This window comes from Cetorhinus maximus, chromosome 2, assembly GCF_964194155.1.
Source record: "Cetorhinus maximus chromosome 2, sCetMax3.hap1.1, whole genome shotgun sequence".
Lineage (NCBI taxonomy): Eukaryota > Metazoa > Chordata > Chondrichthyes > Lamniformes > Cetorhinidae > Cetorhinus > Cetorhinus maximus.
In genome coordinates, this window is record NC_135880.1 from 31,461,903 (window position 1) to 31,484,840 (window position 22,938).

Sequence of the window (22,938 nt, forward strand, 5' to 3'; positions counted from 1 at the left end):
TATCTGCTCCTATCACTGCTTGCTTATCCCCACAACCACCCCACCCTCAACTTCTCTCTCCCCCTGCCCCCCACCTTAGACCAGCTTATATTTCACCTCTCTCCTAACTATACTTCAGTTCTGCCGAAGGGTCATGAGGACTCGAAACATCAACTGTTTTTTTCTCCACCGATGCTGCCAGACCTGCTAAGTTTTTCCAGGTAATTCTGTTTTTGTTTTGGATTTCCAGCATCCGCAGTCGCTTTTAGCTTTTTGTTTTTAAGGCAAATGGTATGTTGGCCTTCATTGCAAGAGGTCTTGAGTACAAGAGCAAGGATGTCTTACTGCAGCTGTACAGGGCCTTGGTGAGACCACACCTGGAGTATTGTGTAGTTTTGGTCTTGTAGGATTGGAATCCCCTCCAACTGGACTTTTATTAAATATAAGATCCAAAAAAAAACTTTGCTTCATGGACATAAGCATTGCGAAACAAACAGGCCAAACCTCAACACACAGAGGCATTCTGTATTGCCCGGGGTTAATTTTCAAAGCATGTCAATACTGAAATCGAGTCAATACTATGTAAAGACAATGGAGCATTATCATCTCAAAGACACAAAGCAGATGGCCCCAGACAACAGCCATTATACAAACAAACATCAACAACAGCTAAGGAGAAATAGACTTTATCACATGCGCATCAACTTGGGAGCCAGAGACAGCACACCTGGATGGGGTACATTGTTTCGGTCGTGGAAGCAACATCGTGATGAATGGGTTTGTCTGGACCAAGGCAGAAACTGGACTAAAGAGCTTAAAAGGGTGCCAAGCACCAACCATTCAAACAGAATGTCTCCAGGAAATATGCTTTGATATTGTTGATAAAGTTTGTAATAAAAGGCCAAGACTGTAGGGTCTGGCACTGCAATCACCAAGGAGGATCAGGAACAGTCAACCTGATTCACGGACCTACAGCTCGCACCAGAACGACCAACTGTGTGAGGAGTTGTAAGTATCAGCCAGAACCGAGAGATATTGGGGCTGAGGTTTAAGGATAGTTTTAAGGATAGCAACTAAATCCTGAGGGGGTTTGAGTTGGACCAAGTAAGCCTTGGGGCAGAAACGTGGGGTTTTGCCTAAGGGTTTTTCTTTTCAGTGGTGGCTTTTATTAATAAGTTGTGGTTTGAATGTTGCGCAGTGTCATTACACTAGTTTAGAGCTCTTGTATTAGGGCATTGGGGTTATTTTGTTAATAAACAAGCTTGCTGTTGAGCTTGTATCCATGTGAGTTTGACTCTTTATAAAATCCTAAAGTCAAAAACTAACAGTGAAGTTAACAAAAACAGAAACAGAAATACCTGGAAAAACTCAGCAGGTCTGGCAGCATCGGCAGAGGAGAACACAGTTGACGTTTCAAGTCCTCATGACCCTTCAACAGAACATGAGAACCTTCAGGTCATGAAGACTCGAAACGTCAACTGTGCTGTTCTCCGCCGATGCTGCCAGACCTGCTGAGTTTTTCCAGGTATTTCTGTTTCTGTTTTTGTTTTGGATTTCCAGCATCCGCAGTTTTTTGCTTTTATAACAGTAAGGGTAAACTGGCTCGAAGAACCCCTTACAGTCTCCTTACCTAAAAGTGGATATATTTGCCATAGAGGGGGTGCAAGCTAAGGTTTACCAGACTGATTCCTGGGATGGCAGGATTGTCGTATGAGGAGAGATTAGGCCTGTATTCACTGGAGTTTAGAATGAGAGGAGATCTCATTGAAACATATAAAATTCTGACAGGGATGGACAGACTGAGTGCAGGGATGATATTTCCTCTAGCTGGGGGATCTGGAACAGGGGTCACAGTCTCAAGATACAGGGTAGACCATTTAGGACTGAGATGAGGAGAAATGTCTTCACTCAGAGGGTGGTGAAGCTATGGAATTCTCTACCACAGAAGGTTGTGGTGGCCAAGTCACTGAAAATATTTAAGAAGGAAACAGATAGATTTCTGGACTCTAAAGATGTCAAGGGGTATGGGGAGAGCGCGGGAGGAAAGCGTTGAGATAGAGGATCAGCCATGATCATATTGAATGGCGGAACAGGCTCAAAGGGCCAAATGACCTACTCCTGCTCCAATTTTCTATGTTTCTATGTTTGATCTCTTGGGAGTTTCCAGCATTTTGCTTTTATTATACATTTCCAGTACCCCAGTACTTTGCTTTGGCTTTAGTGTGTGAAAGATATCTGGGGTAAATGTTTTGCCTTTTTTATTTTCCTCCCTCTGAGGTAAATAGGACAGAATACCACAGATGATAAATTTTCAATGAATTTATGGCTCAGGATTTCCTCTCCTTGAGTTTTCTTTCTGCTTCTGATATGTGCTTGCTTTCAAAGGAGGTCACACCGTTCTGTATTTGGTTGCGTCAGATGCAGCGATCTTGGAGAAGCTTCTCCGAGGACTTGGAGTCGATATCAAAACTCCTAAGTGAAGCCTTCCGAGTGTGCTTGTAGTGCTTCCTTTGACCACCATGAGAGCAGACTCAAACTCTCCATAGAAGATTTGCTTTGGTAAACGAGTGCCAGGCATTCTGGCTACATGACCAGCCCAACTCAGTTGTGAATGTGTCAATATGTGGCGTGGATGCCTGGTATGCCGGTTTGGATGAACACCTCAGTGTCTGGTATTTTTTCCTGCTCTCTGACCTTCAGAAGCTTCTGCAGGCAGCTCAAGTGAAAGTGGTCGAGCTTCTTGGCATGACACTGGTCTCATATGCGTAGAGTAGAATGGGCAGGACTATTGCTCTGTAGACTTTCAGTTTAGTAGGCAGATTTACTCCTCTTCATTCCCAGGTTGATGTTTGAAGTCTGCCAAAGGCTACAGTTGCTTTAGCACTTCTTGCATTTGTCTTGTCATCAATATAGACAGCTCGAGAGAGTGTGCTGCCGAGATAAGTGAACTTATCAGCTGCTGACAGGTTCTGGTCATGGACTAAAACCTTGAACTTGAGATAGGGCATTCCTGAAGCAAGGCTGGTACATTACTTCAGTTTTCTTTGTGCTGATAATAAGACCGAAGTTGCCATATGCATTGGTGAACAAGTTCATGCAACATTGCATGTCTAGCTTTGAACTGACAGCTAGTGCGCAGTCACTGGGAAAAAGGAAATCACGAATTATGACCTTGGAGACTTTGGTCTTTTTGTCTGGAGTGTATCTCAGATTAAGCAGCTTCCTGTCCATGCAATATCTGATTTCAATGCCAGAATCATCATCATGGAAGGCATCGGAGACCATGGCCAAAAAAAACATGCTGAGTTGATGTTAGCACGCCATCTTGTTTAACTCCTTTAGTGATTGGGAATGGGTCAGAAGACTCATCATCATCCAGGCCACGTGCAAGAATGTCATCATGAAACTGTCAAATGATCGTGATGAATTTCTCAGGGCAGCTAAACTTCTCCATTACCTTCCGAAGGCCCTCACGGCTGATTGGTCAAAGGCCTTGATCAGGTCAACAAATGTGATGTAGATGTCCATGTTCTGTTGTTGGCATTTCTCCTGGAGCTGTCTAACTGCAAACACCATATCTGGGGTTCCTTGACCTTTTCGGAAACCAAACTGACTCTCTGGCAGCAGATCCTGGTCGAGTTGTTGCACTAAGTGGTTCAGAAGGATTCTGGCAAAGGTTTTGAGGTGAAGAAGAGGAGTAAGATTTTTCTATGATTGTCGCAAGGTTGGCAAGTTCCTTTCCGCTTGTATAGATGGACAATGGAGGCATTTTTGTATTCTTATAGTATGGTTCCTTGCTCCCATGTAGACAGAAAGAGTTCAGTGAGCTTCTGGTATTGGCCTCCAGCCTTGTAGGCTCAGCTGGGATAGCATCAGCTCCTGCAGCTCTGTGGCTAGACAGGAGATTGATTGTGTTCGTTGTTTCTAACAGTGTGGGAGGGTTAGCGACAGGGCAGTTGATGGCAACCTGTGGCAGCCTATTGATTGTTTTTTTATTGATAGATGAAGGCTGATTGAGGATGTGGTTAAAGTACTCTGCGCATCTCTCTAGAATTGAGACTTTTTCTGTGAGCAGTGTTGACCCGTCAGCACCAAGGATTGGTGATGAACCAGTTGTCAGGAGCCTGTAGACAGATTTCAGAGCATCGTAGAATCTCTTTGAGGTTTGCATATTGTTACAATCCTGTTAGAGACCATTAACGTTTAAAGAGAAATCCAGACACCTGATAATTAACTGAAAGAACTACACCACAAGATTATGTTTTTAAACAAAAATAAACTTTATTGTAGATATAAACGAACTTAAAGAAAACAAGTATTATTAACTTAACACTATAGTTTATAACTATGAATTCAGTTTTACTTTTACTTCGTCCCCAACAGTTCCCTTATCTTATGAAATCTTGAAGGTTCATTTACTTTTCCTGGGACCAGCCCAAAGATATGCCACAGCCCTCTAGAGTTCACTTTGATCTCTCTTCATGTTCCAGCTATTCTCTGAGGTATGAAATTTCATGGAGATCCTCCCATTAGCTTTTGGCTAAGCGATTCTCAAACTTTTCTTCAAAACCTTACGACTGTGGAATTCTCAGCTCAAACTTAGGCTTCACTGGATTCTCCAAATTTGTTTTCACTCTGAGGGTCATGGTGGATTTATCCCTCTAGCAACAAGCAAGGTCAATCTTCCAGTCTTTTTCCCTCACGAACTCTAAGTAAGATGTAACCTACACAAGACCAAATATGCAACTGCCTCCTGTGAGAAACACCCAGATAAATTAAACAAAGAAACCTTCTAACCCCCACAGCCGATTTCCACGACAATGTGACATACTTGGGATATTACAAACAGAAATGTAAATTAATTATTTTTACTTTCAACATAACTCTTTGATTCTGTGACTCGTGGATAATTTATATCTCCTAATGGAGTTTTACTCTTACCAAAAATTGTTTCAGCTTCTTTCATCTGGGAACTACATAAATTATTAAAATCATTTATTGAAGTAAGGGTAGACTGCCTGGTTCCATTAAAAAGCTCAAAGTTGGGTCATCTATTGTTTAAGTTTTACAATTCTACCTCTGACCTTGTAACATTAACATGGGTTAATTACAGTTAAAAGCTAACCTAAGCTTGTTTGATTTGCATTTACTGTAGGGTAGTTTACTAGGTTCTTAATCGAGATTTTCATTTATATTTTACATTTAAATCTTCAACCCAAAAGTTATATTCCTAAAACTAATTTAAAAAAACCCTCTAAAACACATAGATTATGGAATCAGATATTTGCAACAACAGGGCTGAAATTCATCTGATTTCTGGTTCAGCCAAGTGTAAGCCTCTCTCTGAGCTTACATTGGACAGTCCTGTGGATGTTTTGGTAGCCATCGTGCTTCAATGATGACGACTTATCATTGAGGTAAATCCTGTAAGAAGCAATGTTCTCCTCCAGTAGTTAATCGATTACCTCATTGTTTTCATTGAACCAATCTTGATGCTTACAAGAGGTAGCGCCAAGGGCCTTTAGAGCAGTGGAGTACACTATATCCCTGAAGGTCACCTAGTCATCTTCAATCCACAGTGAATGTCCATTTTTGCTGTACACAGGCACCTTTTGAGTTTCTCTGAGAGGGAATCCTCCATGGTGGCCTGATTGAGCCTTGAGGCACTGAGATGCTTCTAGACCTTCATGCTCTGAGGCATTTAGGGGGTTAGATCTTGATGTTTAGCTTTGAAATGATAAGATGGCGGTCAGTACAGCAGTCAGTGCCGCACATGGCTTTCGTTACACGCACATTCTGCCTGTCCCTCTGCCTGGTGATGACTGAGAGATAGGCAGGTAAGAAAGGAACAATGCTTGGCTCACTTATTTGACTTTCTACTTTCACTGCAGATCTCATCAATCTCATTTTTTCAAGAATGATTACGACAAGAGTACTGGCACACAGAGCCAAGCAAGGCAGGAGGACATGGCACTCAGGTGCAGAAGATGCCATAATTTTATAGATTTTGACCTGCAACTTCTCCTCGGAGTAAGTGGTATCTAGAGGCGCAGACTATGGCAGAAAGCCTGCTAGAAATATCACTCTGAGTGCCTACATTCCTCCCATCCCTAAGACTGCAGGCCACTGCTGCAAAAGTTCAACAACCTCAATGGGCAAGAAAGGTAATGCACTAGTTACTCTCTCTTTCCTTCCTTGCCAGATTTAAGAAATTCTTGAGACTTTGGGCACCAAATTAAGTTTAAAATTTGAAATAGTTGTGCATATTCATGCTGGTAAATTGTGCAAATCACAGAAGTTCACTTGATGGGAGAGTGGATCACAGATGTGACTGTAGTAGTCAGCATTCCCAATACACAACAGTCTTTGTGAAGAATTGTTTGCATTCTGATTTACTCTATTCTGTTTGTAATAGCACTGGTCCACAAAGATATGGTATAAAAACACGTTAGAAAGTAATAGTGGTTTATTTACTCACAGGATTCTCCTTAGTGCCTAAGCCATCGTAATACATCACACCAAGTTGATAGAGAGCTTGGAAGTCTGTGTCTTTAATTTTGTTAAACTCTTCAAAAGCTGTTTCATAGCATCCCTTAAGGCACACAAAAATGAGCCATTAGGACAATCTTCAATTTTGTTCATGTAAACATTCAGTTTGCTTACTGCTATTAGCCTTCACAGACATCTGTGGGAAGTTGACTCTAGGTTTGGGCCTTAGTCTTTATATATCTGCAGACAGATTTTAAAAGTATCAGCCCAGGAAATTTCTATGATAGTTGTTATATCACGAGGAACATATCAAAGAATATATAACATTCAACCTAATATCATTCAGCATTTCAGATAGGTACCAAATTTGTGTTTTAGTTTCTTCTTAGGAATACTCCCATAAGCACTGGGTTTCTGTCAAAAAGACAAATCAAGTTTAAGTAATTAAGGTGCATAGACAGCTGAGATTCCTGAGTGAGCTGTATTTATGGAGCTCTGAGTCCACTAAGGGGCAGTAATGTAAAAGTAGCAGCTGATGCTATCAGACAAGCTGGAATCTAGGGCTGGATTTTATGCTCGCCTGCTGGCGGGGGGAATTGTCCCAGATTTGCACTAACTGTGGTACGGACAGGTAAAACGACGTTTTACCCGCTGGCCACAATGGCGGCTTTTCACACCGTATCGTCCCAAAGCTGCTGCATTAATTATGCATTCCCGGGAAACACGCTGTTTCCATGGCGGGTGGGCTCTCATTCATCCGTCATGCCGTCACTTTTCCGCTTCACCACGCCGGGCACCATATTTAAACTGCAGCCAGATGCACACCTCTCAATGCTTCCAGTCCACGACCGTTGCACGGAAGACATGGCCCTGAAAGGCAAGAAGACTACAGCCCCCAGGTTCAATGACTTGTCCCCTGAGCGCCTTTTGGACGCAGTGGAGGCCCGCTGTGATGTCCTCTGCCCCCACTTTGGCTGCAGTGTGGGCAGCAACATCACTAATCCAGTTTTGGAGGCGCTGGCAGCGGTGTTCAGCACTAGCATCACTACAAAAGAGGACAGCCACCCGGTGCCGCAAGAGGATGAATGATCTCCTCCGTTCCACCAGGGTAAGTCACTCTTCTCATCACTCTCAACTCTCACACTCACAAACCCATCACACATCCACAGGGCCCTCACTGACTGCTAGTTCAAGGGGCATCACCATTCACTTTCTCACACACACGTTCATTGTCCTCATCCTATCCATAGGACCACTCACCACCCACATCTGGAGGCTAGTGCCAAAATTGGGAGAGCTGTCACACAGAATAGTCAAGCAACAGCCTGACATAGTGATCCTCGTGGAATCATATCTTACAGGTAATGTCCCAGACACCACCTTCACCATCCCTGGGTATGTCCTGTGCCACCGACAGGAGAGACCCAACAGAGGTGGCAGCAGAACGGTATACAGTCGGGAGGAAGTTGTCCTGGGAGTCCTCAACATAGTCTCTGGACCCCATGAAGTCTCACAGCATTAGGTCAAACATGGGCAAGGAAACCTCCTGCTGATTACCACGTAACGCCCTCTCTAGGCTGATGAATCAGTACTCCTCCATGTTGAACACGACTTGGAGGAAGCACTGACTCCCAGTTTGGGTTCCGCCAGGGCCACTCAGCTCCTGGCCTCATTACAACCTTGGTTCAAAAATGGACAAAAGAGCTGAACTCCCGAGGTGAGGTAAGAGTGACTGCTCTTGACATCAAGGCCACAATTGGCCGAGTGTGGCATCAAGGAACTCTTGGAAAACTGGAGTCAATGGGAATCAGGGGGCAAAACACTCTGCTGGTTGCAGTCATCTCTAGCACAAAGGAAGATGGTTGTGGTTGTTAGAGGTCAATCATATCAGCTCTAGGACATCACTGCAGGAGTTCCAGATGTGGTTGTGTGCTCGGCCCAACCATCTTCAGCTGCTTCATCAATGGCCATCCTTCCATCATAAGGTCAGAAGTGGGGATGTTCGCTGATGATTGCACAATGTTCAGCACCATTCGCGGCTCCTCAGATACAGCCCATGAAGCAGCCATGTCCAAATGCAGCAAGACCTGGACAATGTCCAGGCATGGGCTGACAAGTGGCAAGTAACATTCGCGCCACACAAGTGTCAGGCAATGACCATCTACAACAAGAGAGAATCCAACCATCGCCCCTTGATGTTCAATGGCATTACCATCACTGAATCCCCCACTATCAACATCCTGGGAGCTTATCATTGACCAGAAACTGAACTGGAGTAGCCATATTAATACTGTAGCTACAAGAGCAGGTCAGAAGCTAGGAATTGTGCGATGAGTAACTCACTCCCCAAAGTCTGTCCATCATCTAAAAGGCACAAGTCAGGAGCATGATGGAATACCCTACTAGCCTGATGAGTGCAGCTCCCACTATACTCAAGAAGCTCGACACAATCCAGGACAAAGCAGCCCACTTGATTGGCACCACATCCACAAACATTCACTCCATCCACCACCGACTCACAGTGGCAGCAGTGTGTACCATCTACAAGATGCACCGCAGGAATTCACCAAGGCTCCTTCGACAGCAGCTTCCAAACCCACGACCACTACCATCTAGAAGGACAAGGGCAGCAGATAGATGGGAACACCACCACCTGGAAATTCCTCTCCAAATCACTCACCACCCTGATTTGGAAATATATCACCGATCCTTCACTGTCGCTGCGTCAAAATCCTGGAACTCCCTTCCTAGTAGCACTGTGGGTGTACCTACAGCACATGAACTGCAGCGGTTCAGGAAGGCAGCTCACCAACCCCTTCTCAAGGGCAATTAGGGATGGGCAATAAATGCAGGCCCAGCCAGCGAAGCCCACATCCTGTGAATGAATAAAAAGAAAAAAACCTCGGAAATGTCAGGAAGGTATGTTCGCTGCCTTCCTCAGATTGTAAGGCATAATGGAGGGGTCCGTCCACCGTCAGGGTGAGATGATTGTGCCGTCATACCAACACACCAAGGTCAGCACTGATAGGATGGCGGCTATCATGGAGCCCTTGGTCCAGGACGTTGCTCCTACACTGCTGCACAGGCTGAACTCAATCGCCGACACCACAGTTGGCCTCCAACAGTGTGTACATGAGTGGTGTGCAAGGCAGCCCGTTCTCACTCCAGCTACCCCCTTCTCCTCAAAGATTCAGCCAGAGACCCTTAGGCACCCATAGGAAGGAGGATTAGCAGGTGTACTCCCCGGGGGCATCCATGCAGGTGACTCCAGGAGTGTCCAGCCCATCTGACTCCTCTCTTCCTGTGTCTTTGGCAGCTCCATCTCCACAGGCTGAGGAGGGTGCCACTGCCACACAGCAGGACCCGAAAGCAGGCCAGGGGCATTCCAGGTCTCAGCCCTCCAGAGGATGCCCACCAAGGTAATCATAGACAGGTTGTAGCAGCCAGCAGGCTGCCTCCACCTCCGCTGTGGATGTCCCGGGAGCACCAAGACATAGTGGCAGGGTTAGGAAAGGAAAATAGTCACATAGCCTGGGCACAGGTGTTAATCGCTTGCACATAATGTTCACTATTGTCAATAAACTCCCAAGAATGTCTCCCTGCCTATGGCTCCTTGTTCTGATAAGCAGTGATCATGTCACTCAGATGTGAAACCTTTCTGCACAAGATAAAGGCAGGTGTCTCAGTCCAGGGTCGCTACCCTCTGCTTTGTGCAGCCTTCAGAACAAAGTGACGGTCCGGCCTGATACACCTTGGACATATTAGTGATGCCTGTTCCTTGGTGGTGCTTGTCATTGCTGCCAGAATGTCGTGAGCAGGTGTCACAGAGCTCTGTCATTCTCTCTGTGTGCTCCCAGCACCTTTAAGGTGCGGCTTGTCCCCATCTCTTCAGCACCTGTGACCAATAATGCTCTGCTCATGAAGGGCTCAGGTGCTGAAGGCAGGCAAAGGATCAGATGCTTTTAAAGTTTCATGGCTGGGTCTCTATAATACGTCCTTGATCACAGAGTGCAAGTGAGCTGCCTTTGGCCAGACAGGAATCAGACATTCTCAGAGGCTATGTGAAGATCTATGGAGTGTCTTCACTGCATGTCGTCATCATCCTCCTGCAATCGAGTAACTATTAGGGTCTCCACTACATCTCCATGACAGGAGCATTATTACAGAGCGTTATGTATGCTGCCATAAGCCAGACTGGAGTCAAACGTTCACAGATGCAATGTGAGGATCTATGGTGTCTCCTCACTGTATGTCACATCATCCTCCACAAATCTAGCAGCTATGAGGGCCTCTCGAATGCGCCTGCCTCATATGGTCAGCAAGAGGGCCTCATCGCCATCATCATTGACTTCGAGGACCTCCTCACCCTCAACGTCCTCCTCATTGGAGGAGACCTCCAGCTCCTGCATCTCCTCGCTCCATTGTAGCGGCAGGTTTTAAGGGCACAGTAGGCGATGACGATGCATGACACCCTCTGTGGACTATAATGCTAGGCTCCACCAGACCAGTCCAGGCACCAGAACCTCATTTTCAGCATCCCGATGGTTTGCTCCACCAAGTTACAAGTTGTAGCATGAGCCTCGTTAACCTTCACTTTGCTGAAGTCTGAGGCTGCCGCATGGGTGTCATCAGCCACGTCCTCTGAGGGTAGCCCTCATCCTCTAAGAGCCAACTCTGCAGCCTCTGTGGACTCTGGAAGACATCAGGGATCTGTGACCGACTGAGAATGTGGGAGTTGTAGACGCTCCCTGGAAACTGCGTAGACCTGCAGGATGCGTTTGTGGTGGTCGCACACTAGTTGCACATTAGGCGAATGGAAGCTCTTGAGGTTGATATCGTTGACCCCTTGTTGCGACGGAGATCTGAGTGCCACGTGAGTGCAGTCGATCGCACTCTGCACCTGTGGGAAACCCAAGATCTGGGCAAATCCAAACAGTCTTGCATCCTGGCTGTCCTGGTCCCAGGCGAAATGCACAAAGTTGTGTGCCCTCGTGAAGATGGCACCCATGACTGCATGGATGCATTTGTGGGTGGAGACTTGTGATGTCCTACAGAGGTCACCTGTGGAACCCTGAAAGGAGTCACTGGCGTAAAAATTGATTGTCACGGTCACTTTCACAACCACTGGCAGTGGATGCCCTCCAAGTCCCATGGTGCCAAAGTTTGCAGTAGCTGTTATTGTGACTGACCAGTTCCCTAGACATGTGCAGTGTTTGGCGACTCTGGTTCTCAGTCATCTGCAGAAATGAAAGGCGGCATCTACAGACCCTAGGTCTACTTAGGCACCGTCCAGTGACGGCTCACTGTGGCCCTGCAGCAGTGTGTGTGGGAACCCCAGCTGCCCCTTCCTCCTGAGGGTACTACTCCTCCCTCTGCACAGCCAGGCGCCTCCGTTGCTCTCTTCTCCATCGTCTGCACTCTCTGTACACCACAAGGCTTACAGCTAGTTCACCAGGATCCATGTTCCTGATGCACTCCTGCAGGATGAAAGTGAGAGATGCATAGGTTAGCTTGGGTGCACTAAGAACCTCTCTTGGTTAAGTCTGAAGGCCCCTTAACATATCCCAGAGAGTGCTGGTCATCACTTGGATGGCCAGTGTTTGCGTTGCATGGCTGCCCAAAACTCCAACCACTTCCGCCCCACTCCACCTGATCGATTGGCGGCAGCTTTGCCCATTGGACCGCATTCTGTGCTCTCAGCTCAGGCCCAGGCATTCTCCTAACCCACGCTGCAAGGCTGCACTGTTAGCTTGAACCATGGGGGCGACTGGTCCAAACCGGGTTCATGACATTGCAAAGGGCTGTGAGTGCCTCCACCAGTGACTGCTCCATGGCCAGCTTTAGCAAGGAGATTGTACAACGTGCCCAGTCATCCATTCGTTCTGCAGTCTACTAAAATGCTCATTAGTTTGCAGTCTGTGCCCAAGGGGTGAAAAGCTCTGGAGCACTTGCATGTCTCTTAGTTGCTTGAGTGGGCAGATAAGCTAGAGGCCTAACTCCACGCATGTCAACGTGACTGTGCCTGAACTGTCTCAGCTACAGAGGAATGGTCACTTTAAAAATGTGAGACCACTTTCGTCCACCCCCCACCACCCCCACACGTGCTTGTGCACTACCTTCACCAGCAAGGTAGCCCTTGCCCCTCCCTCAAGCCTCCTCAACCGCAGGGCAGCCTTTGCCCTTATGCCTCCAAAGTGCCCCAACCTGGCACTCCAATAGGCAACCTGGGCAAATGCTGCGCAACGGTACTATGTACTCACCTCCGAGTTCCCCTCAAAGAGCAGCCCGCCAAGAGCATGCCTTATATATGCTGTTGTGAAACACTGGCGTGCAATCACACCAACGTGGACAGATGATCCAGTGCGGGGGCGGGGTTTGATTCTGGCGGGCTGGCCTTAAAATGATGTGCAGATGTATTTTTTCTTATTCGTTCCTGGGATGTGGGCATCGCTGGCTAGGCTAGCATTTATTGCCCATCGCTAATTGCCCTTGTTTAGAGGGCATTTAAGAGTCAACCACGTTGCTGCTGGTCTGGAGTCACATGTAGGTCAGACCAGGTAAGGACAACAGATTTCCTTTCTTAAAGAACATTAGTGAACTAGATGTGTTTTTACAACAATCGGCAATGGTTTCATGGTCATCATCAGACTTTTAATTCCAGATTTTTATTGAATTCAAATTCTACCATCTGCCGTGGTGGGATTCGAACCCAGGTCCCCAAAGTATTACCCTGGGTCTCTGGATTAATAGTCCAGTAACTCCAGCGAGATTTCACAGATGTGTGCAAAATTATGAGGGTTTTTTATAAAGTAAATAAGGAGAAACCGAGGATTAACAGTCCAGTGACAATACCACTATGCCACCACCGGGAACGAGGTTCCTGAAGTCCAATGGTAGGAAACGCCACCGACCATTGACGGGCTGAGCGGACGATCACAAACTGGTTTCACGACGTCGTGAAACTGATTTTTGGCCTTCTCGCCTTATTGTCCGCTCACACTGCCAAGCACGCCCGGCACCAACGGGTATAGACATTTCACCTGGCATGTTTGAAGGAGAGGGGCGTGGGGTGATGAGAGGGAGGGGGGGGGCGGGGAGCGTGGCTCATAAAATGCAGCATGTAGTCTGTCCACCGTATTCCCGCCCACCCCGGCCTTTCTCTTTCTCCCATTTAACAGAAGGCAGTGGAGGCAGCGGGTAGCCTGCCTACTCTTATTGGCCATTTAAGTGCCTCATTCTCCTGCCACCATTTTATCAAGGGAGGTGATAAGGAGAAGCTCAAGCCAAGTGGGTAGCCTGGCAGCCTTTACTGATAAGGCTGGTGACAGGCAAGGATGGGTCAAGGAGGCCCCCTGTACCCATCAGAGGCAGCACCCCCACTCCCCAAGGTCATACCAGTCCCTTTAACCCTCCCAGCTTCTCAAATCTGGCCGTACACACCCCCTTGCTGGGGCCTGCCAGCTTTGCCCCGCTAATACCCTCACTCCAGCCTCCATAACCTCCTCTTCTTCGGGGATTGGCTATAGTCCCAGCAGTGACCACCATTCAAATCTGGCACACTAGGACTACAGAGCTGCCGGCCAATCGGATTGGCCAGCAGTTCTCCAAGATGGGCTTCCTCCCCAGATGGGGTCAGAAGTCTTGCCCTGAGCCAATTAACACCCCACCAAGTGTAAAACGCTTATGGAGCAGCCAGCTTTTTGTGGATTTGCTTGCAACCGACTTTTTAATCAGGGGGAGGGTGGGGAACATGACACCCTGTAAAATCCAGCCCCTTATTTTGATTGGGAAATATTTTATGTAGCAGAATACTACTGATTTTATGTTGGTCTTACTATTTTCTGGCTGATGTGGTACTGATTCTCGAAAACATTGGCCAAGACTCAACCCAGCAGCCAGAAAGTCGAGTGAGCCTGCCTCCGCTGGCCCTGAAGGCCACAAATCCATATTATGTGCTTCAGGCAATTAGTTGCCTGAGGTCATAGCTATTGGCAGGATGTCCCACCTCCAAGAGCTACTGGCCACATAAAGGGCTCAATTAGCTTAAGAATGGGTGGGCTGTCCACCACCTTCCTGCTCCTTGGGGAGGGTTGCGGTGTGAAAACTTCTGGTCAGTGTACAGATGCTGTGCCATACTTGTTGCAGTAACATTTTATTGAATTTATAAAATTATTTGTAAAATTGGCACCTAGCATGTTAATACTTTTACCTAATAATACTCTGCAGTAAAGTTGCTGCTACAGGTTTTATTTTTGCCTAAAATTTAATTGATTTTCTGAGGTAAAATATTGTCCAATATATAAAAAGGCAGAATAGGCTGAATGGCCTCCTTCTGTACTGAAAATGTGCCATGTTTCTAAATGTCTCCTAATGTTTGACCAAGAATAACACTGGCAGGTGGCTGGCAGCAAACCATCTGAACTACATACGAATTAGGAGCATGAGTAGGCCACTCGGCCCCTCAAGCCTGCTCCGCCATTCAATAAGATCATATCTGATCTAACTGTAGCCTCCCAACTAACCCCAATAACCCTTCAATACCTTGCTTATCAAGAATCTATCTACCTGCCTTAAAGATATTCAAAGATGCTTCCACTGTCTTTTGAGAGAGTTCCAAAGACACACGACTCTCTGAAGAAAAAAAAAATTCTCCTCGCCTCTGTCTTAAACAAGCAACCCCTTATTTTTAAACAGTGACAACCCCCCCAGTTCTAGATTCTCCCACAAGAGGAAACATCCTCTCAACATCCACCCTGTCAAGGCCCCTCAGGATCTTAAAGGCTTCAATCAGGTCACCTCTTACTCTTCTAAACTCCAGCGGATACAAGCCTAGCCTGTCCAACCTTTCCTCATAAGACAGCCCACCCATTCCTGGTATTGGTCTAGTAAATCCTCTCTGAATTGCTTCTGATGCATTTACATCCTTCCTTAAATACAGAGACCAATACTGTACACAGTACTCCAGATATGGTCTCAACAGTGCTCTGTACAACTGAAGCATAACCTCCCTACTTTTGTATTAAATTCTCCTCACAATAAACAATAACATTCTATTAGCTTTCCTAATTACTTTCTATACCTCCATACTAGCCTTTTGTGATTCATGCACTAGGACACCCAGATCTCTCTGAATCTGAGAGCTCTGCAATCTCTCATCATTTAGATAAAATGAAAAATAGACTATTTCACATTTGCCCACATTATACTACATTTGCCGGATCTTTGCCAACTCACTTAACCTATCTGTGTCTTGTTGTAGTCTCTTATGTCCTCTTCATAACTTACTTTCCTATTGTTTTTGTGTCATCAACAAACTTAGCAACTATACTTTCGGTCCCTTCATCCCAAGTAATTTATATAAATTGTAAAAAGTTGAGGCCCCAGCACTGTTCCCTGTGGCACACCACTCGTTACATCCTGCCAACCAGAAAAAGATCCATTTATGCTTACTCTATGTTTCTTGTTAGCTAGCCAATCTTCCATTCATGTCAACATGTTACCCCTACACATGAGCTTTTATTTTCTGCAATAATCTAAGGTGTGCCACCTTATCAAATGCCTTCTAGAAATCTAAGTACAGTACATCCACCGGTTCCCCTATATCCACAGTACATGTTACTTCTTCAAAGAACTCCGATAATTGGTTAAACATGATTTCCCTTTCATAAAACCATGTTGACTCTGCCTGATTGCCTTGAATTTTTCTAAATGCCCTGCCATGACATCTTTAATAATAGCTTTTAACATTTTCCTTATGACAGATGTTGAGCTGTTGTTAAGCCTGTAGTTTCCTGCTTTCTGCCCCCCTCCCTTTTTGAATAAAGGAGTTACATTTGCTATTTTCAAATCTAAACGGAACCTTCCCCAAATCCAGGGAATTTTGGAAAATTAAAACCAAAGCATCAGCTATCTCACTAGCCACTTCTTTCAAGACCCTATGAAGAAGTCCATCAGGACCTGGGGATTTGTCAGCCCGCGGCCCCAACAATTTATTCAAAACCACTTCCCTGGTGATTGTAATTTTTATGAGTTCCTCCCTCCCTCCCTCCCATCTCCTGATTTTAAGCTATTTCTGGGATGTTACTTGTGACTAGCGAAGACCAATGCAAAATACCTGTTCAATTCACATACCACCTCCTTATTTTCCATTATTAATTCCCCAGACTCACTTTCTATATGACCAACGCTCACCTTGTTAAATCTTTTCTTATTTAAATATCTATAGAAACTCTTACCATATCTTTAAATTTCTCTTGTACTCTAATTTTTCCTTCCTTGTTAATCTTTATGTCATTCTTTGCTGTTCTCTATATTCTGTTCAATCTTCTGACCTGCCACCCTCTTTGCACAAATTATATGCTTTTTCTTCAAGTTTGATATTGTCTTTAACTTTTTTTAGTTAACCACAGATGGTGGGTCCTTCCCTTGCAATTTTCCTTTCTCATTGGAATGTATCTATTCATAGACTCATAGACGTTTACAGCACAGAAGGAGGCCATTTGGCCCATTGTGTCCGCACCGGTCAACAAAGATCTGACTACACTAATCCCATTTTCCACCACTTGGCCCATAACCCTGGAGGCTACGGCAACGCAAGTGAATATCTATATACTTCTTAAATATTATGAGAGTTTCTGACTCAACTACCCTTTCCGTCAGCGAGTTCTAGGCTCCCACCACCCTCTGGGTGAAAAAAATTCTCCTCAACTCCCCTCTTAGCCTTCTATCTCTGATCTTAAATCTATGCCCCCTGGTTATTGACTCCTCTACTAATGGAAAAATTGCCTTCCTATCCACCCTATCTATCCTCCTCATAATCTTATACATCTCTATCAGGTTCCCTCTCAACCTTCGGTGCTCCAAGGAAAATAACACCAGCCTATCCAATCTTTCATATCCAATCTTCTGTGTATTCTGAAATATCCCTTTAAATATCTGCCACTGCATCTCTGTTGACTTATCCCTTAAACTCATTTGCAAGTTCACTCTAGCTAGCTCTGCTTTCATGCCCTCATAATTGCCCTTATTTAAGTTTAAAATACTAGTCTTGGACCCACACTTCTCTCTCTCAAACTGCATGTAAAATTCAATCATATTATGAACGTTGCTACCTAGGGAGTGCCTTCACTATGAGGTTACCAATTAATCCTATCTTGTTGCACAATACCAAATCCTGGGATGGCAGGATTGTCATGTGAGGAGAGATTGGGTCGACTAGGTCTGTATTCACTGAAACATACAAAATTCTGACGGGTGGACAGACTGGATGCAGGGATGATATTTCCTCTGGCTCGGGGTCTAGAACAGGGGTCACAGTCTCAAGATATGGGGTAGGCCATTTAGGTCAGAGATGAGGAGAAACTTCTTCACTCAGAGGTGAACCTATGGAATTCTCTACCACAGAGGCTGTGGGGGCAAGTCACTGAATAGATTTAAAAAGGAAATAGGTAGATTTCTGGACTCCCTGGCCCTGTTGCAGGTGGGACCCACCACAGGCGAGGCGACGCCCCAGCCAGAAGTCCATTGACTTGCAGCAGGACTGGAAGATCCCGGTGGCGGGTGGTTGCAGAAAATCCCGCCCCAGGTCTAGTATTGCCTGCTCTCTGGTTGATTCCAGAATGTGCAGTTCTAAGAAACTATCCTGAAAACATGCCATGAACCCCTCATCTAGGCTACCTTGCCCATCTGATTTTTCTAGTCTATGTATAGATTAAAATCCCCATGATTATCACAGTACCTTTCTGACAAGCTCTCATTATCTCTTCCTTTATACTCTGTTGTACCATGTAGTTACAATTAGGTGGCCTGTACACCACTCCCACAAGTGACCTCTTGCCTTTATCATTTCTCATCTCAACCCAAACCACTTCTACATCCTGCACTTAAGGTCATCCCTCTCTAATGTGCTAATACCATCATTAATTAACAGAGCTACACCTTGCCTTTTCCTAGCTTCCTGTCCTTCCTAAATGTCACGTACCCTTCAATATTCAGATCCCAATCTCTGTCACCCTATAGCCATGTCTCTGTAATTGCTATCAGATTGTACTTATATATTTCTGTTTACACTAAGTTCATCTGTTTTATTTCAAATGCTATGTGCATTCAGATGTAGGGTCTTTAGTTTTGTCCTTTTATTATTTTGGTAACGTCTAGCCTTATCTGCAGATTTCCTTTTAGATTTGTACTCCCTGCCCCTTCCTATCATGCTCTGTTTATCATTTCCCATATTTGAATCTTTCTCTCTTGCCTTGTCTCTACTCTTTGGCTTACTACATCTTTCCAAATTTGAAACCTTACCGCCACTATTTAGTTTAAAACTCTCTCTACTTCCCTAGTTATGCGGCTCCCTAGAAGGCCAGTCCCAGGACGGTTCAGGTGTGGACCGTCCCAACGGTCCATCCCCCACTTTCCCCAGTACTGTGCCATTGCCCCATGAACCGGAGTCCCCTTCTCCTACACCAGTCTTTGAGCCACACATTCATTTCTCTAAGTTTATTTGCCCTATGCCAATTGGCATGTGGCTCAAGTAATAATCCAGAGTTTATTACTTTTGAGGTTCTGCTTCTTAATTTGGTGCCTATCTCTTCATACTGACTATGCAGAGCCTACTTCCTCGTCCTGCCTATGTCATTAATACCTATATGGACCACACCAACCAGATCCTCTGTACCACTGTAAATTCCTCTCCAGCCCCCAGCAGATGTCCTGAACCCTGGCAGCAGGCAGGCAACAGCGCCATCTGGACTCTCGCTCTTTGCTGCAGATAACAGTGCCAATCCCCCTCACTACACTGTCCCCTGTGTTCCTTTTTGCTCCCCCCACTTGAATGGCTTCCTGTACCACAGTGCTATGGTCAGTCAGCTCATCCACCCTGCAGCCCCCACTCTTATCCAAACAAGCTGAAAGAACCTCAAACCCGTTGGACAATTGAAGAGGCTGACACTCCTGCCCTCTGGGTTAACCTTACCTGCCTAAGCTGCAATCACACTCTCCTGTCCATGACCATCTTCCAAATCAGGAGACCCTATCCTAAGGGGTGTGACTGCCTCCTGGTACAAAGCATCCAGGTAACATTCCCCCTCCCCGATGCGTTGCAGTGTCTGCAGCTCAGCCTCCAGCTCAAAAACTCTTGAGCTGAAGGTTCTGACGCTGCAGACTTCCCTGTTTTCTCATATAGTCTTACTGGCTGAGGGAACCAGCTTGAAAAGAATATCAGAGAAATAATGAAGGTACATATCAAGGCACAAAGAATAAAATATCCCTTAGTGTAACTCTAATTTACAAACAAATGTGTACTTACCTATTATAAAGTTTGGGTAGAGATGATGCCAGAGAATACCAGAAAATATCTGATAACATGCCTACAAATCATACTCAAATCGAAGTAGAAATTAGACAGGCTCAGCTTATTTTTTTTCTTTGCAGAAAAGGAAAGGTAGCCAGCAATAAATACCCATAATAAAGTTATTCGCTCCACTGAACTATTGACAAAAATTGATGTTGGATCGTATGATGCAAAATATCAGTTTTGGTAATGTAAATAAGAAAAAGGCTATTTTAATGGTTTTGCCTCAATAAATCACTCAATCTCATAGCTTCTTGTTTTGCTATATTCACGAACTATTACCTCACCTCTTCAAAGTAGAGTTGTCCCAATAAGAAAATTGCTTGCAAATCTCCTTCTTTGATCCGTTTCCTTAAGAAAGCATCTGCCTTTTTCACTTCAGTGGTATGTTTGAAACTTTCAACTGAATATAAAGCACAAAAAATATGCAATTTTCAACTTAACTTTTAATATTTTTGCTTCTAATCTATGCTTTAAGTTAAAGGTAGGGCCAAGCTACTGGTATTGTGCTTGTTATTACATTTGCAGAGGTCCCGATCTCAGTTGTGCATTAGTGGGCAAATGCTGAGTTGCAAAGGCTGGATATTTTACCACTGAGAAACAGGAAGAAGAAACATCGAATTGTTAGGAAATCACTTTGGACTTTATCTTGTTTCAGAGGAGTTCTAACAGCACCTTAAGAAAAGGCTGCAGTTTAGTCACACAGCTGGGAAACGGTTTGTCATGCAGGAAAGTCTGGAGAACAGGCAATGGGAGCAAATGTAGTCATTTATAAATTAAATCTTGCTTTTTGAAATGTGTTTTTTTATCCCAATTTAACCACTCTCTCCTGAAGGCACTTACTCAAGTTGGGATATGATTTCCTGGTTCCACTAGGACTGGTTGCCCAAGGAACTGGACAGGGATGGGTTATTCTTCATGATGGAAACGAGACATTGACAAGGCAATTGAACCGTGTGAGACATCACAGCTGGGCCCAATACAATCCTCACCTAACTTCCTCACAAGCGCACTTTCCCACAATTGAACGAACAGCAGTTAGTAGCAGGTGAAAAAAGTTTAGCTACTTTCCCCTCTATAGCACAATAACTAGAATTAAAGACCTTTCCTGATTTGCACGACTCAATTTCACATTGGAGAGCACGCTTTCCAACTGAGCAATGAAAAATCTAGCTTAAAGAAAACTTGTTCCAATAGGCCTTTTTTGTATAACTAACACTTAATGCCTTTCTCTAAATTTTGTAAAACATAGCAGAAGCTATTTGAAGGCAGAAAGGGAATTTAAAAAACTCATAACTGATATGAAATATATTTAACATTGTGACACCTATGTTAAGAAGCAGATGTACTTCAAGAGGACCCACATGGATCTATGTGACCTTATCATCAGTTAACTATGGAGACACAAGTACACAATAAATAGGAGCAGGAGTAGACTACATGGCCCATTGGGCCTGCTCTGCCATTCAACGCATTCATGGTTGATCATTGGTTTTTACTCTACTTTATTGCCTGCTCCCCATATTCCTTGATTACTTGAAAGACCAAAAATCTGTCTATTCCAGCCTTAAATGTATTCAATGATGGAGCACCCATAACCATCTGGAGTAAAGAATTCCAAGGATTCATACTCTTTGAATGAAGTAATTTCTCCTCATCTCAGTCCAAAATGATCGGCTCCTTATCTGAGACTGTGTCACCGTGTTTTAGATTCCCTGACCAGCAGAAACAATCTCTCAGCATTCACCCTATCAATCTTAATAAGAGCAAAATACTGTGGATGCTGGAGATCTGAAATATAAACAAAAAGTGTTGGATAAACTCAGCAGGTCTGGCAGCATCTGTGGAGAGAGAAACAGAGTTAACGTTTCGAGTCCAATTTGACTTCTTTGGAACTGTCTTTTTTTGTAGAAGTGCTAGAGTTGAGGAATTATGAGGTTGGAGGCTTTGGAGAGAAGATCTCCAGAGGAGATTAGGTCAGTGACGGTCCTGGAAACGATGGGTTGATGTTCAGTGGTGGGGACATGGTCCAGAGGGAGATAGGAAGTACTGTCTGAGAGTTGGCGATCAGCACCTACACCAGGCAACAACACCACCCTTGTCAGTGGGTTTGATAACAAAGTCAGGGTTGGATCTGAGAGAACTGAGTGCAGCGAATTCAGAGGGAGTCAGCGTGAATGAGGGGAGCAGAAGAATTAAGATGGTCGATGTCACTCCGATAGTTCTCAATGAAAAGATCAAGAGCAGGTTAAGAGACCACAGGGAGGGGTCCAGGTGGAGGCAGAGTATTGGAGACGGGTGAAAGGATCCATTGAGTGGTGGGAGGACTCTAGGCCAAAGGAGGCACGAAGGCGAAGGTTGACAGAAGAAGAGTTCAACGTTGTGCTGAGCCCAAAATTCATTAAGGTAGGGACATAAGGGGATAAAATGGAATCCTTTGTTCAGCACAGATTGTTCAGAATCAGAGAGGGTGTAGTGAATGCACGGGTGAGAAGTGGGATTAGAAGAAGAGATGGGGTTAGAGGGAAGGGAAGGGGAGGAAGATCCAAGGGGTGTCAGAACCCATAAGCTGTTGGAGCTTGTGTTCCTTAACACCTGAAAGGAAGAGAAAAAGTTTCTTGCTAAGCAGTCAGATGAGGCGAAGAATGAAATAAAACTGGGGACCAGGACAGCTTCAAGATAGGGTGAGTTGGTGCTGCTGAAGAGAGAGGTCAAGTATGTACACATGGCTGTGCATGGCACTGAGTGTGGATCTCAGGATGCGGCAAGGACAGCAGTCCAAGGAACATGTATGTCTTGGAGATACCTGTAATCTTGGGCGATCGAAACATGAAGGATGGAACCACAGAGTTGGAATCCATAGAGGGTAAGTGGGAGCCAGAGACAGTCACTGAGGAAGGGGATATGGCTGTGAAAGCAAGTTTTGATAAACACCTTATCAAACACCAGGAGGGAAATAGAAAGCAATATAGGTGAACAGGGTGAAAGAGACAAACAGAAATCCCATCGGAGAGAAGGGCTGAACTTCTTCAAGGTAGGTATTTCTGGAAGAGAAATGGCAGTGAATTAAATACTAAGATAAAAGCAGAATACTGTGGATGCTGGAGATCTGAAACAAATAC

The 22,938-nt window shown here is 45.0% G+C and overlaps 1 protein-coding gene across 1 annotated transcript in view; it reads right to left on the minus strand.

The window, feature by feature from the left end:
- The window catches only part of lrp2bp (LRP2 binding protein), a 54,633-nt gene extending 31,956 nt beyond the window's left edge, over window positions 1–22,677 (minus strand). The window contains exons 1-3 of the mRNA XM_078557424.1: window positions 22,623–22,677; window positions 20,104–20,219; window positions 6,458–6,571 (exon numbers count right to left, since the gene is read on the minus strand). Coding sequence (XP_078413550.1) covers window positions 6,458–6,571; window positions 20,104–20,219; window positions 22,623–22,677 — 285 coding nt within the window. The remainder of the gene's footprint in view (window positions 1–6,457; window positions 6,572–20,103; window positions 20,220–22,622) is intronic.
- Window positions 22,678–22,938: the final 261 nt, after the last annotated feature.